Source organism: Mercenaria mercenaria, chromosome 2 (genome assembly GCF_021730395.1).
Source record: "Mercenaria mercenaria strain notata chromosome 2, MADL_Memer_1, whole genome shotgun sequence".
Taxonomy (NCBI): Eukaryota; Metazoa; Mollusca; class Bivalvia; order Venerida; family Veneridae; genus Mercenaria; species Mercenaria mercenaria.
In genome coordinates this window covers 63,106,227-63,122,714 of record NC_069362.1, presented here as the reverse complement: position 1 = coordinate 63,122,714, position 16,488 = coordinate 63,106,227, and the positions used below count along the sequence as shown (strand labels likewise).

The 16,488-nt window shown below is 35.7% G+C and overlaps 1 protein-coding gene across 1 annotated transcript in view; it reads left to right on the top strand.

Moving 5' to 3' along the window:
* Positions 1 to 14,899, top strand: part of LOC123564120 (uncharacterized) — a 35,220-nt gene extending 20,321 nt beyond the window's left edge. The window contains exons 9-19 of the mRNA XM_053526132.1: positions 1,248 to 1,386; positions 2,394 to 2,503; positions 3,518 to 3,799; positions 4,279 to 4,335; positions 7,786 to 7,964; positions 8,572 to 8,771; positions 10,977 to 11,048; positions 11,984 to 12,168; positions 12,628 to 12,651; positions 13,081 to 13,140; positions 14,050 to 14,899. Of these exons, the coding sequence (XP_053382107.1) occupies positions 1,248 to 1,386; positions 2,394 to 2,503; positions 3,518 to 3,799; positions 4,279 to 4,335; positions 7,786 to 7,964; positions 8,572 to 8,771; positions 10,977 to 11,048; positions 11,984 to 12,168; positions 12,628 to 12,651; positions 13,081 to 13,140; positions 14,050 to 14,429 (1,688 nt within the window). The 3' untranslated portion in view covers positions 14,430 to 14,899. The remainder of the gene's footprint in view (positions 1 to 1,247; positions 1,387 to 2,393; positions 2,504 to 3,517; positions 3,800 to 4,278; positions 4,336 to 7,785; positions 7,965 to 8,571; positions 8,772 to 10,976; positions 11,049 to 11,983; positions 12,169 to 12,627; positions 12,652 to 13,080; positions 13,141 to 14,049) is intronic.
* The last annotated feature ends 1,589 nt before the right edge of the window (positions 14,900 to 16,488 follow it).

The following is a 16,488-nucleotide window of genomic DNA, read 5'->3' as shown; positions in this document are numbered from 1 at the left end:
ATATTACTGAAATATTTACCTACCATATCATTGCAATAAGACTCAAAGATATATTTCTAAAGTTATACAGTAAAACAACACCTTAAGGAAACAGATATTTCTGTACAAAGGCAGGTATTTCCATACCCCTGAAATATAATTCTTAGCTTTAAAGTTGTCCTCCTTGGCAACCTCCTGTACAACAGATACATATAGCTTACTCATCAATGTTCATTTTAGAGAGGTTGAGCTGTAGTTTAGCCTGTGGACATCAAAATGCATTGTAGCTTGATATACTTGTGTAATGCAAACAAGAATTTGTATTGTAAAAAAACAACAGCAGGCATATAGAGATAAAGCTGTTACACGGACAGCTGTTTCAGAGTTTGTATATGCTGGCTTTGCCATGTTTATCTTGGTGTTGTTCAGTTTATAGTCTTTGAGTTAAATATACAGTCAAACCTCGAAATGGCGATTTCATTTATGATAGAAATGACATGTTGTTTTGTGTCGTTCAGTATGCTTACAACAGTAGGACATGAGAACTGGAAAAGAAAGTCTATTTATAAACCATTGCAGCACTGTTATTCCATCCGTCTTGTTGTCAAAATTACTGCATATAAAGCAGAAATGTACACAAGATGAGTTTTAACCCAGCAATGGACACCAAAATTTTAACAGTTTTACTGAACTGTAGAGGATATGAATACATGTCAACAAGTGTTTATTTTAGAATTTCTTTACCCCTTTTACAGAAGAAAAGCCTCATAACAGAAATAGCAAATTGCTTTTGTCTGAGGAATTTATCAACAAACTATCAGGTTTGACTGTGTATTAGATCATATATGTATTGTTCAAAATGATTATGGCGTATAGAAGAACCACTCAAGTTTATTGAGTTCTGCATGTGCACATCTCATTGTTGAAGGAAAAACATCTCCAGATGTCCAGCCTTGCACACAAAAAATGGCTATACTGTAAATACTATCTTTGTAGTTTGCTTGCCACAATTTTACAAACTATTTTATTCTTTGATTTTTCTATGCAATGTAGATTGTACATACTTTCTGGAGTGTACAGATTCATGCATAGACCTTTGATTGGACACAAAGTTCCTTTCACCTGAGTATCATTGTAATGATAATCCTGGAATTATACTCAGTAGGTACGCTGCATATGTTGCCCTCATCGGTTGCAATCCATTCTTGTGTAGTTATGGATTTTGCATCCGAGCTTGGCAAATATGCCTTGGATTGTACCGTTTACAGTTGAGAAGAGAAAACGTCAGATTGCAGTGAAAAATGTCCCACCTAATGTCACTGAAGACACAATTAGGTCACTTTTTCCTGAGGCACAAAAGATCACATTGAGTATGGAAGATTTGCCTGATGGAGGAAAGAAAGTTGGGTAAGTTTTAACATGGTAACACTTCACCTACTTCTTTTGTTTCATACAAGTCTTGTGCTGAAAAAGAGCATTACTTAGTTGACATTTGAACATTCCTGTTGCAATGGAATGAATTTACAAATTCATACAAAAATTAAAAAAAAAACCACCATTGCTGCTGTTTATGCGATACTAGAAACACTAAAGAAGTAATATTTGTAAAAATTTAATACACTGGTAGATTTGAAATCATTTACGTTTTCATAACTTTAATATTGATATGAAATATAAGTAAATCAGAGAAGACAGTCCTATCAAGTGTAGGAAATCAGAAAGGCTTTTCTGCTGTACAGACAAGAGAGTATTTGTATCAGGGGAGCATACTCTGCACAATGCTAGACATTGATGATATTCTACCAGGAAAACTGTCCTTCATGGAATTCATGGTGCTGATGAAAGACATCAGTGTTTTTTTCCCACTGATTTGGGAACAAGACCAGGGCCTTTACAATTCGGAAAAATGCATTGTTAAAAATCTGAATTGTGAAGTGGAACATACTATTTGCCGTTGGGACTGGGGTAGAAAACAAGCACTGGACTTACTAGAATTGTTTGCAATCGGCATAGTTTTTGCTTATTTTATTAGATACAGAAATGTCTTTCAGAAATACTAAAATATAGTGGCTTTGTGTATTTGTATTTACTTCTGTTTCTGAGAATTTCTGCCCCTGTGGAAGAAGACGGGGTACATTGTTTTGCTCATTGTTGGTCTTTCTGTCAGCTGCTGCTGGTAGATCCAAATGACTTGGGTTTGTTTTTTTTCTTGAATTTTTTCAGAATTTTATGTTTGTTCAATAAATATTAATGCTGACTCAGTAAACTAAGAAATAAAAAGGAAGTTATGGGTATACAAACTACATGTAGCCAATCATTTCTTGTTTTAAAGAAAAGTTTTATGTTTTAAATTGGCTTTACTCGAGAAGCACCATTATGTGATATTAACTAGTTTTGATACAACACACTTTCAGAAGTGTACTCCTGGATTTTGACACAGAAGAAGCATGCATACAATGTTTGGACACAAACAAGGATGTCTTTATCGAAGACTGTCAACTGAAGATATTCAGGCTTTATTCTGGTAAGATTTTAATACAAAACTTGCTATATGATCAAAAATCATTAAATAATTGCAATGTTTTAGTTGATCTTTTTTTTTGCCTGATTCTAATGGGCCTTCATAGCTGAGTTGTTAAGTCATTCCTTTGAATCACTTGCTATTCACCTGTTGTTTTGAGTCCTGCTAGGATTATCATGTGAGGACATCAGCAGAAGGTTGGTGATTCTACCCAGGTAATGGCCAGTATCAGGAGGGGCATAATGGGGTCTTAATCATCAAAAACCAAGAAAAAATCATTCTGACAAGTGGGTTTTCTAGGTATAACTAATTATGGTGTCTTTTTAGGGTAAATAGGAAGGTTTTAACCCTGATTAAGAGCTTACATTAATGTTTCAACTGCATATAAACTTCCTGTAATACTTGCTGAAATCATAAAAGATGAATATACAATATATAAATGCTTGGGATTAAATCATGGATTTGTCATTAGGTTGAATATGTAAATGATTGTGAATATCGATGGTTGGTTGTTGCGTTTATCCATTTGATTGTGAATATCGGTAGTTGAATTTTGTGTAGGTCCACTTGATTGTGAAAAACATTTGTTGATCTTTGTGTATGTCTGATTGTGAATCGAGTCTCATAGAAAGCTTATTAAAATCAATTTTCTGCATTTAGCATGCTATCTATTATGTCCTGGCCTTCATGTTTTTCACAGAGATGCTTCATTATATGAATAATTTCAAAAGGAGTGAATAACACCAAAAAGCACCCGAGCTGACCTACAATTCAAAATATTTCTGGTGGATTTTGACCATGCAACCAACTTGCTTGACTGCACATCTTTTGAGGAGCGCGATATGCCTGTGTTCTACTGATAATGATATGCTTTTTCTGCACGTTGCATTGAAATATCAGTGTTTAAGCCTGAAGTTTAAATATAATCCAAAATGGAAAAAAAAGTTCTTAAAATGTAATTATTATTCTGACATATGTCATTTGCAGTACTAAAAACATTAAAAACCTATTTTTCAGAAAAGAAATACAGAAGTCCTAGGTCGCAAAATTTCTTTGGACGACAACAGTCGTCTAGAGGACGTGGTTTAGGAAGAGGTAGGGGTATGGCACAGAGAGGTAGCTTTCAGGCAGCCAAGATCAGAAATAGAGCCCTGGGATTTGGGGGTGCAACAAGGGGACGAGGAGGTATAGTAAAGAGAGGAAATCAGGGTAGAAATACAACAGGAACTGTTCAGTCCTCGCCGCAAGCCAGCGCGAAAAGTCCAGGGGCTATGGGGCCTCCAAAAGCATCTCCAAAAGGTAAATTTTGATTCTGCCACTTTAATCTGGTTTGACCATAGCATTAAAACTGAAATGACAAAAACTCACTGACTTCCATTGTCAGAAACTTGTAGTTGCAGATTTCATCTGTTTCGGAAATGCTCCGAACTTAAATTTGTGCAATTCCTGATTTCTGTCATCTTGTCATGAGCATAGTCTTGCACTATCCACTGAGAGGTATAGTTGTAAGCACATTTTTCTTAGCCATAGCATTGAGAGGTTTAAGTTGTAAATACCATTGTTTATATTTAACCACGTATTAATAAGAACATATAAATGCATGATTTTAAGCTTGCATGTAGCAATTGAGTTTATATGCAAATTAGATTCAACTCAGATATTTAAGTTTACAGTATTAATTCTCCTGCGCAAAACAATAGGTATTTCATGGTCGTAAACAGTACTGAGATGATTTCCGAGCAAATCAGATGTATTCTGCTTGAATTCCCTTATTACAGGTTTAATAGTTCCAGGCAGAAGTCAAAGAAATAGGTCAATTCAGTGGCCTAAACCAGGTAAGCTGTAGATAGATACTTCCAGGCAGAGATCAGAGTAATAGGTTGTTAAGTGTCCCTAAACCAGGCTAGCTTGCACATAAATGTTGCCAGGTAGAAGTAAAGAAATAGGTAATTCAGTGGCCGTAAACCGGGTAAACTGCAGATAAATTTCTCCTCGGAGGGATGAGAGAAAGAGGTCATTTAGTAGCTTTAACCCAGATAAAGTTGCAGATAAATGCCTCATGGGAGGGGGTCAGAGAAATAGGTCATTTAGTGGCCCAAAACCTGGTAAGTTGCAGATAAATATATAGGGAGGGGTTGGAGAAAAAGTTCATTCAGTGACCCTGTGTCGGGTAATATTATCCCAGGAAGGGCGGCATAGTTGTTTATGGTCCTAACCAGGTAGCGTTAAATATCTTTGGAAGGTTCAGGAAGAGGTGTTAATGGCCCTAAACTATGTACTCGACATAATAATCGGGGGAAAGAAAATAGTCGTTATTGACCGATAAGCTGTAGTATGTTCTGAGAACAATACAACATGTAAAGCGTTGCGCACAATATGTAATAGCTCAGTTTGTGCTGTATGCAGTTGTAAATGTATTTCTGTGACTGTTGCTAGTCATTTTAACATAGAAACATCCCTTTGTGGATTGCAATCATATTCAAACAGCTTACTGGTTTGTGTTACAGTATAATATAAAATTGAAGTTTCAACGTTGTTTCAGTGATGCGTTTAGCTAGTACCAAATCCTTATTCTTCAACTTCACAACTTTTTTGCTAGATAAAGTTTATCAATAGAAATTGACAAAAATTTTGAATATACAAAAATGGTATGGTTACATAACCTGCTATTTTAAGGACAAATTGGTAGTGGCTAAGGATTCAGTGCATTCCAAAATTCGTTATATTTATTATCTTTAACCTACAATAAACAGTATTGCTAAATGTTCTCATACAGACTTCATTGGACGTTTAAATACCTTCATTTATGCAGAAGCTATCAGAGTCCGGAAACGCCATGAAAGTCACGTTCAACAAATTTACCCAAAAAAGGAGATTAGGATTTTTTTATATTTTTACACAAAGACACATTTTTCGGGTCGTATATTGAGTCTGTACTTATTCGGCTATAAAATTGTATAATGGATCTTCAAATACTACACTTAATGATTCAATGTTCCAATGTACAAGAAACTGATTGTAATTCACATACTAGGGGGTATGGACAAATTCTTGTAATTGGTGTCTAATTTTAAACCTGAAGATTTCATAAAATTTATAGAACCATCATCAAGTTATGTGCAGAATTTGCCTTCCTTGTATTGTATCACTTTGTGAAAGTTTATCTTGCATTATTTTTAACATTGGACTTGAAATATCCATTCATTCCGCATGAAAAGACCAAAAGGATGCATTTTTGCATTTTTGACATTCTGGAGACAAAATACTGCTTTTTAAAATCCCAGAAATCGCTGCTGAATAGGCGCATCTTCTCAAAATATGGTCAAAATTCAAAATTTTTCAAATTTCACTATTATTTTGCATTGAAAACACCCTTTTATATCATAAACAACCGATCTATGACTATTAAGACTAATTGCGATGTGTTTCGAGAAAGTCTAATTTCAGCTCTTATAGGTTAAAGGTCAGTAATTCAAACCCTTCTTTGTTTCATATAAAAAACGACAACTTCATATCGTCTTTACGTATCTTTAGAGAACATCACTTTTTCCTACACCTATTTTTCATGAAAGTTCTATCACAAATTAACGAAAAAATGAAAAGAAAATAGGGGGTTATGTAGTTCCTAGTGAAATGCCAGTCAGTTGTGGTCTGCTACCCTAAAAATGGCGCATATTTACTCTCGTCCGCGCAATAAACACCTACTTCCGGTTTCGATCTGCAAAACTTGCCATGTGGGGTGTATGAACATGAAAACCGTCTCATTTCATGCAGAATGTCTTCTAGTAGTGAGAAACGGTGATTAAAGCACTCGTTCTACACGAATTTGCGCAAAAAATGGGAAAATTAGGATCTATTTATTATGGACTTCTTTCGACTACACCACGGAAGCACATTTTCGACCGAATTACTGACCTTATTCCTATAAACAAGTTTTGTTATCGATGTTCGCCATTTTGGTAAAGGGAAACTACTCTCCGCGCTAATTGTCACCGCTAAAATCTAAGATTGCCGTTACGTTCCGTAAAAGATCGAATGGTTTATTTTTTTATTTAAACAACATTAATTTCATATAAATTTAAAGTATTTTGATGAAAAAATATTAATAAATCACAGAAATTATGATACTAATTAAGGATCGAGTATTATCTTTAACTGAGATAAAACTGTGAACAACATAATTGACACGAGGTGACACGTTTATTGCCGGTAATTACTGGCTATTTGATCATAACAAAAAGACTATACAAGATACAAGATACAAGAAACTTTATTTTAGGTCGGATATGAAATTAACAAATAACATTAGCTTAAAGCTATTTCCCGACAAACGTATGATATAGTAATAACAAAAATAAAATGAAACCTTTTGTAATCGGTCACGAAACTCCTTTGCACTGAAGCCTCCTTTGTAATCAGTCTGAATTGAGAAGCTCATGCCATTTTGAAAGATACCATTCCGAAATATTGAATCAACTGCTATCTAAATTAAAAAGATACGATAAAGTTCATTCGGTTTTAGGGTAAATTTTTATAGTAATAATGTCCATTTCAAGATCAATACTTTGTGGACCCCCAAAAATTATTAGGGACCCTTAAATTAGCAGCCATGAGAGTCCATGGACTCCCAAATAAAAAACCCGAGGGAAAACCCTGCCCTGTGTCAGGTAAACTAGATATAAATGACTCTAGGGTGGGGGCAGAGCAATAGTTTGTTTAATGGTTCTAAACCAGGTATGCTGTAGATAAATATCTTTAGGGAAGGTTCAGAGAAGAAGGTTGTTAAATGGCCCTAAACTATGTAATCTGTACATAAATATCTCCAGGGAGGGGAAAGAAAAATAGGTCAGTTATTGAACCAGATAAGCTGTAGATAAATGTTTTCTGAGAACAAAATACAACATGTAAAGCCATTGCCGGCACAATATGTAATAGCTCAGTTTGTGCTGTATGGCAGTTGTAAAATGTCTTTCTGTGACTGTTGCTAGTATTGTTAACATAGAACAGTCCCTGTTGGTGTGATGCAATCAATATTACATACAGTCTTACTGTGTTTGTGTTACAGGTTATAATATAAAGAATTGAAGTTTTCTAACAGTTGTTTCAATGATGCTGTTTTGCTATGTACCAAATCCTTACTTCTTGCAACTTCACAACTTTTTATGGCTAGGATAAAGTTATTCAAGTAGAAATTGTCAAAATTTTGAATTACTACAAAAATTGTAACTGGTTACCATAAACCCTGCTTTTTAAAGGACAAACTTGGTATGGCTAAAAGAATTCAGTGCATTCAAAATTCGTTATATTTATTATCTTTAACCTATACATAGTATCTACAAGTTATTGCTATAATGTTCCTATACAGACTTTACTTGACGTTTTACCTTTACGACTTTATGCAGGAAGCTATCAGAGTCCGGCAAGCCATGAAGGTCAGTTCAAAGACTTTACTCCAAAAAGAGAGGTAATTTTGTTTTTATTTTACCAGAAGACACATTGTTTTGGGTTGTTATATTTGAGTCTGTAATTATATTTCGAGGCATATCACTAGTTCTGTATAATGGATCTTCAAATAACTACACTTAAATGATAAATGTTCACAATGGTAACATGAATAACCTTGGTACTTTTGTCAAATGTCAGGTCATACTGAGGGGGTAGGACAAATTCTGTAATTTGGTGTCTATATCTTGTAAAAGCCCCTTGAAGGATTTTCATAAAACTAGTATTATCTGTTACATCATCAAGGTGATGTGCAGAGTATTTGCTTTCTGTGTATTGAATCACTTTCAGTGACAGTATTAGTCTTGCAGGACTACTTGCTTTAAAACAATTTGTTGAGCCCTTGATTCGATATTGGCCCACATTGCATTTGTCTGCCCAAAAACCTTTATTTGGAATTCCCCTGTCATTATTTACACAAAGACAGGAATTTTTGAAGAGACCATAATTTGTAAGGGTTATGATGCTATATTGATTTTTAACGTCAAATGGTAAATGAACAGACCAGTGTTTTAGGGCACACAGTTGCGACACTTTTGTCAGGTGGATACTTTGCCATGTTTTTTCAGAATAATCGCGGCAGACAACGTTCAAGGGCTGGTAGAGGTCGTGGAAAGCAAGGCTATGAGCAGAGAAGAGAAGAAAGAAATCCGTCTTTCAGAGGAGAGCAGTCTAGACAGTCTCCATACAGAACGGACAGATCGCCATCGAACAGGTCTACCAGCTCGTACAGATCAGAACAAAGATATTCCTCCCCATCAACAAGCAGGCATGTTTAGCAAAATTAATAATTAGTTAGATATAAGTTGCAAATATTGAATACAAGAAATGTTAACAAAGGTTTGGAATGAGTTGGCAACAGTCAAAACTTAATATCTGTAAAATTTATGTAAGATTTGTACATATAGTTATAAAAACTATATGTTAAACTTTAAGAGCATTTGTGTATTATTGTGATTCAAATATTTGTTATATATAAAATGAGGAAGCAGATATGATAGCACTGTTTCTTGATGGCACAAGTAGGCTTACCCGTCATCAACATTGGTGTAAGTTGATGAAATAAACAGGGAAGTGTCATTTCAGAATGAGAAATAAAGAAGGAAGTATTTCAATTTGTTAAAAGATATAATACCAATTATTGCTTTAGAAATAATCCAATTAATTTGTTTACCAGTTTGTGCAGTTTCTTGTTGTTGTAACTTCCGTTAGTTATTTGCAGATACATTCAGTTATATATGTTCCTTTTTATGTATAATGATGACTTTCGTTTTGTATGTTATATTTATACTTCCTTTTGGTCATCCGGGTTTTTTATTAGCTCACCAGAGCACAAAGTGCTCAGGGTGAGCTATTGTGATCGCTCACCGTCCGTCCGTCCGTCGTCCGTCCGTCGTCCGTCCGTCCACACTTTCCTTTAAACAACATCTCCTCCTAAACCAACAGGCCAATTTTGATGAAACTTCACAGGGATGTTCCTTGGATGGTCTTCTCTAAAAATTATTCAAAGAATTGAATTCCATGCATTCCATTAAAAATCTTCTTCTCAAAAACCAGAAGCCCTAGAGCTTAGATATTTGGTGTGAAGCATTGCCTAGTGGAACCTCTACCAAATTTGTTCAAATCATGACCCCGGGGTCAAAATTGACCCCGCCCCAGGGGTCACTTGATTTTACATAGAAAAATCTTAAAAAATCTTCTTCTTGAAAACCAGAAGCCCTAGACCTTAGATATTTGACATGTAGCATTGCCTAATGGACCTCTACTAAAGTTGTTCAAATCATGACCCCAGGGTCAAAATTGACCCCGCCCCAGGGGTCACTTGATTTTACATAGGAAAATCTTCAAAAAATTTCTAAAAATAAAGCAGAAGGCCTAGGTCTTAGATATTTCACGATGTAGCATTGCCTAGTGGACCTCTACAAAATTTATTCAAATCAGACCCCCGGGGTCAAAATTGACCCCATCCCAGGGGTCACTTGATTTTACATAGGAAAACCTTAAAAAATCTTCTTCTCAAAAAGCAGAAGCTCTAGAGCTTAGATATTTGACATGTAGCATTGCCTAGTGGACCTCTACTAAAGTTGTTCAAATCATGACCCCCGGGGTCAAATTGACCCCGCCCTAGGGGTCGCTTGATTTTACATATGAAAATCTTCAAAAATTTCTTAAAATAAACCAGAAGGCCTAGAGCTTAGATATTTCACATGTAGCATTGCATAGTGGACCTCTACAACATTTGTTCAAATCATGACCCAGGGTCAAAATTGACCCCGCCCCAGGGGTCACTTGATTGTACATAGGAAAATCTTCAAAAAGTTTCTAAAAATAAACCAGAAGGCCTAGGTCTTAGATATTTGACATGTAATATTGCCTAGTAGACCTCTACAAAATTTCTTCAAATCATGACCCCGGGGTCAAATTGGCCCCACCCCATGGGGTTACTTGATTGTACATAGAAAAATCTTCAATATTTTCTAAAAATAAACCAGAAGGCCTAGAGCTTAGATATTCAACATGTAGCATTGCTTAGTGGACCTCTACAAAATTTGTTCAAATATTGACCCCCTCAGGGTCAAATTGACCCAGCCCCAGGGGTTACTTTATTGTACATAGGGAAATCTTCATAAATTTGCTGAAAATAAACCAGAAGGCCTAGATCTTAGATATTCGATATGTAACATTGCCTAGTCGACTTCTACAAACTTTGTTCAAATCATGACCCCCCCGGGGTAAAATTGGCCCCGCCCCAGTGGTTACTTGATTGTACATCGGAAAATTTTCCAAAAAATTTCTAAAAATCATCAGTTTGACATTTGAAACATATTACTCTGGTGAGCGATCCAGGGTCATCATGACCCTCTTGTTTAAAATTGAGAAGGTAAAATTTAATACCTTAAGTGTCCTTCTGTAGATTTCTTTTGGTAATTAGATAGGTATACCTCACATACGAAAGTTTTGTTTATCCTTACAGGGCAGATGATCCTATGGCTATGATGGAGTATCTAAAGACAACCATTGCTCGCATGGAGGAGAAAATGACTGGGTTAGTTTGTCGTATATTAGTTCACCAGAGCATGGAGTGAGCTTTTAGAATTGTTGGATATCTGTTGTCGATTGGTCTGTCATCCACAATTTCTTTAAAGAACATCTCCTCTTAACCCACCAAGCCAGCATCAGCCAAACTTCACAGGAATGTTCCATGTGCTGTTCCCTTTCAAATTCCTTAAAATATACATGTACTTCAAATATAATTTGTCCATTTTGAATTCCTTCAAATATAATTTGTCCATGCAGTTTTAGAGATGGTCACTTAGAGTTGTCCTTGTGCCTTTATCAGTCTGTGTAACTTTGTGTTGTGCATATCTCAAAAGTTATTTGACCCAGAGTCATCAAACATCACAAGATTGTCATTCAGCTATGAAGTTCTGCACCTTGGTGTTTTAATTGGGATTTTATACAGCCAGACCAGACCAGAGCTTTTTAGTGAAAAATATGTCTGCCCAGCCGCCTGAATTTGTGTCATGCCAGACCGGAGTTACTGACCTTTAAAGGGCCTAAAAGTTTGTGTCACAAGCATCTCTGCAAGTATTTGACTTGTGATTGCAAAACATTGGTAATAGGGTATATTATTATAAGGTAGTGGACCGGTAATGACAGTCAACAAATTGCATATTCTCCTTGTGTTATTTTACCATTTTCTGCGTTTTATCAAAAGTTGTGTGGGAGTTGAGCTACTTTACATCTAAACATGGACAAATTGCCAAAGTCTGTTTGAAAAAGAACAATAGATTAAAAACCATAGCCTGTTAACATTTCATAAATAGTTTGTATTGATTGTGACCCTAGTGTGGTTTGAACCCATGGCCTCTGGATAGACTGGCTGGCACCTAAACCGCTAGACTACTGCCTCTCTTTATGATAAAGTGTTGTTGATTGTGTGTAATAATGTGTAGTAAGATGAGCTTCTGTTACATACAGGAGAGATTCTGGTGATAGAGGCTACAATGCACGTCATGAGGAACAGTCAAGAAGTAGTCATTACAGCCCTCGTGGGAGAGGAAGTCCATCACGAGGGCGTGGCAGAGGTCGTGGAGACCAGTCAAGGAAAAGACCTGCAGAGACAAGAGAATATGGACAGGAGGCAAAAAGACAATTTATGGGAGGTAAGTTCAGTTGATTTTAAATCAGATACTTATAAATGATATAAAATGAATTTCTTATAACTTCCTAGTAAATGCCTCTCTGGATGAATGATGTGCAGTAAACATTCATGTGTGTACAAGGAAGATTTTGTTTGATCCTCGGGCGGGGCGTATGTTCTCCGTGACTATTTGATAAACGACATTGTGTCTGAAATCATTAGTCCTCCACCTCTGATAATTCATGTGGGGAAGTTGACAGTTACTTGCAGAGAACAGGTTTGTACTGGTACAGAACCCAGGAACACTGGTTAGGTTAACTGCCTGCCGTTACATGACTGAAATACTGTTGAAAAACGGCGTTAAACCCAAAACAAACAAACAAACAAGGAAGATTTTAGTATAGTTATCTAAGTTAATGTTTTCTTCATATAATGAGTCAAAATAATTTATGATGACAACAATTGCAAGTTTTTTTTGAAGAACTTCAGGAACCACAAGTACAAGGTATAAAGTAACTTAGTTACAGGTTTTTTTCTGTTTCTTGCATGTTGAAACACTTATTTGTTTGTTAAAAGTTATTCTTCTTTGATTTTACATGTTTGTTTGTTGCAAAAAATTGTGTTCTTTTACCCGAGGTGAAATGTATGATCTAAATAGAAGAAACTGAGTACATGTAAAATTTTCTTTTCTTGTTACACTTAAAACCGAATGTTTAAAATGACCGTAGTTACTGATTATTCTTGACATGTGGTAACTAATTTTATTTCATGTTAAACTAAAGCTGCTAACTGACATATCATGGTGATAATTTTTTTTTTTTCAAGAGTTAAAAATAGAAACTTATTTTCACCTATATATGTTTAAGAAGAATTGACGAGGCTTTGTAGGTGTTGTATTTGTTGGCATAGTCAGATTTCTATTTTGTAATTACAGATCAAGGGAGGAGAGATACTAGAGCTGATTATTACGGGTCACAGCAAAACACCAGTACTGGTATGTTTGTAGATATTTATATGTACTGTAAAATCATTTAATTTCATGGGCACAATGTTGAGGTATTTGCCCATACGTTTTTTTTCAAAGGAATATAAATTTGTAGATTTCAAACTTCTAGCATAGAATAGATTTAACTTGTTTGTAGAGATTTAATTTTTGGATTTACTGAATCTTACTGTTCATGAAAATTATACCCCCACAAATATTAATGATTTCACAAGAATTCTTTTTGGCAAATCTGCTAATAAATATTTCGTGAAGTGTTTAAGTTAAAAGAGTTTTCAATTGTATTTTGAGAACTTCTCATTTGAAATCTAGTTATACTGTTAAGACTTTGATTGGTATGTCATACCTTAAATTTACATGAAGCAATACTTCACATAAGAAAATATATACAGATGTACTGTGAAATGCACAAAATGTCTGGGTTTTGGCCAGATTGGTTTATGATTGGGACATGAATTAGTTGTTCTTCAAATAAGATAAATTTAAAGCTTCTCTGAATTTTGTTTGTTAGTCAGAAATTTATTTTTTGTCAATAAACCCAGCAACACACTTTTTGGTAACATGTCTCAAATGATTGATAATGATTACACATAGTAAAACACTGTTCACTTGAGTTGCAATATGAAAAGCAAAAGTGCTTTAGTTTTATGGGGTTTTGAGCAATGCAAATGTAGAAAAGTTAAGGAAACTGGCCTTGGACAGCATGAAAGTTCCAGTGAGTCTGGATGCTTTTGTCATTGATGCTCAATAGAGTGGTGTTTCACTGTAATGCTGGTTTAGTTGAAAAAAGTGTTTTTTGTTTTGGCAAATAACAAGTTTATACAGCTTTAGGCATGTCAGATTATTCAGATGGTATATGCAATTACAGAATACAAATAATAAAATGTTTTAATATTTTAGTTGAAAGAAGAGATTCTGTTGGAAGAATGGTCGCAGAGGGTCTCAGTAGTTATCGTCATGATCGTGATTCGGGTAACCATGGAGGTAGCTACGGAGGTAGTTATGGAAGTAGTCAAGGAGGTAGCTATGGAAGTAGTCAAGGAGGAAGCTACGGAAGTAGTCATGGAGGTAATCAAAGTGGTAACTATGGCAACAGAAGTGGTAGTTACGGAGACAGTGGTGACAGAAACAGGAGAGATAATTACAGTGGGAGATCAGAGAGTTACAGTACAGGATACAGTGGAGGAGGGGGTCAGTTTAGCAGTAGAGGGGGAGGCGGGAGAGGACAATCTAGAGGGAGGGGTTACAATAAAGGAAATAGACAAGGTCAGTTATGGTGAACAGAGAAAGAATGATGCTCTGGATAAAGACGAACATAATGTTGTAATATTGAGAGAGGTAAAAAAAGGCATTGTGAAGTAGTATGGTGTATAGAATGTTATGTGCTGTTTTGAAACTTTTGTATAAAGTGAGTGTCTTAAAATGTCTGATGACACAAAGCAAGTGAAATACAGTTACATGAAAAAAGTGTGCTTAATTTGGGGAAAAATCAATATTTGCCTGTAAAGTGGAACTACCCTTCTTGTTTTAAATTGAACCTTTTAAAATTTTAATTTTTAAGACAGTTTTACTTAAAAGAAAAAACAACATCTGAATAGAACAGAGGGGTTGTTGTTGGCCTTAAGTCTAGTCTTTAACTTTTTAAATGGTCTGTGTCACATAGTGAACTGATAGTGATTTAAATAAAATCATGATGAGAAGAGACATGTACTTACATTTTCCTATTGTCAGAAATAAATGTTTTGTTCAATGTGTTGTTCTTTCTTTATTATAAGTATGTCCCGTTTTTACATCGTGGGTTGATGCACTTTTACTACTAGATATGACTCGAACTGGTCCACTGCATCTTTAAATCACTCCAGTGGTGGCTCTTGATTCCTCCGATATGCACTATTTCACTATATGCGCTCTGTTGTTACTTACCCAAGGTAACTAAGCTGTCTGTCATAAAATGGAATGGAACCATGAAGAGACAACGAGTCAACACAAAAACGGAGTCCGATTTCAGAAGATAATGGTCGGAAATAGTTCAGATGTCAAATCAGGTGACCTTTACTTTTGACTTTCACCTGTCATACAAAGTTTCTTTTACCACAAACCATTCTGCAGTATCGGTATGGTATCAATAATGTCATGGCCTAACCAACAGTTTATCGATTATGATATGAAGTTTGATCGTTCGTTAGCCCAAGCTTCGAGAAACCCCGTGAATGATTCTTCATACAATTTTTTTTTATTGGTCGATTCTGAAACAAGTTCTACAACTTAAATCAATCACACTCGACACCTCATTCCCTCGGTTCCCCTTTAAATGCTGAGCGCCGAGCAAGGGAGCTACTGGTACCATTTTTCGCGTCGTTGGTATGACCGGCCGGGAATCAAACCCGTGACCTCTCACATTCGAAGCAGACGCTCTGCAAGGCGACCGAGGCGGTAAATGAATATATTGAATCAATGGGCTCAATAATTGACCTGCCCGATTCAATGATATACTGAGCGACAAGGTTTGATATTCTTAGGCCTTGTTTGGTGGGAAGTTTTCATTCTTATTTTTTGGAAATATATACCATTATTCGACTAACTTCACACGCATGCAAAAGTAGCGGAACATCAACCATACAAAACCTCTCCAGATGACTATAACCTTCAATAAATGCCATTACTTTGGACTCCAGCCCCTGACAATTTTTACTGACAGAAAAAGTCTTAAAAAATCGTCAAATCGAACTGTCCCGTCCATAAAATTCTTCTACCGACTTGAGACTTACTGTTCCTATACTTCAAAGATTTATTCAAATCCCAAAATTACAAATCCCGCTGCAGCTTGTACCTGAGCAAAATCCAAAATTACCATCTATTTAAAAAAAAAAAAGAAAAAAAGAAAAGAAAAGAAAAGAAAAAAAGGGAAAACATCTGAGAAAGAGCCGTCCCGGCGAGAACCTTGATGTCATGAAGAAATGGACTGATTACCATGATTACACTATCCCTCATTTTTGCTGTTCAATCGCCCATCACGGCTGGTCTGGATCCATTCTGGTCGCAAAGTCACTATGTTGGTTTTCTCATAGCACGGCTCATTTATCAGACTTTTTTGTTTTGAGACTGGTCAACAGATTTAAAGTTCTGCAACTCCTATCTTTTGAATTTTGAAAACGGTCTTAAGACGTTTGAATTTGACGTTGGTCTCAAGATTAAGGCTTTCAGCTCTTTACATAGGCCCCTATAGAGGTTTTATTCAGTCACATACTCTGGCATACAATCTACAAAGCACAGAAACAAGATTGTTAGTATCATTTACCTTTATAAAAAGGTGATCTATTTTACTCCAACCAGCCCTGG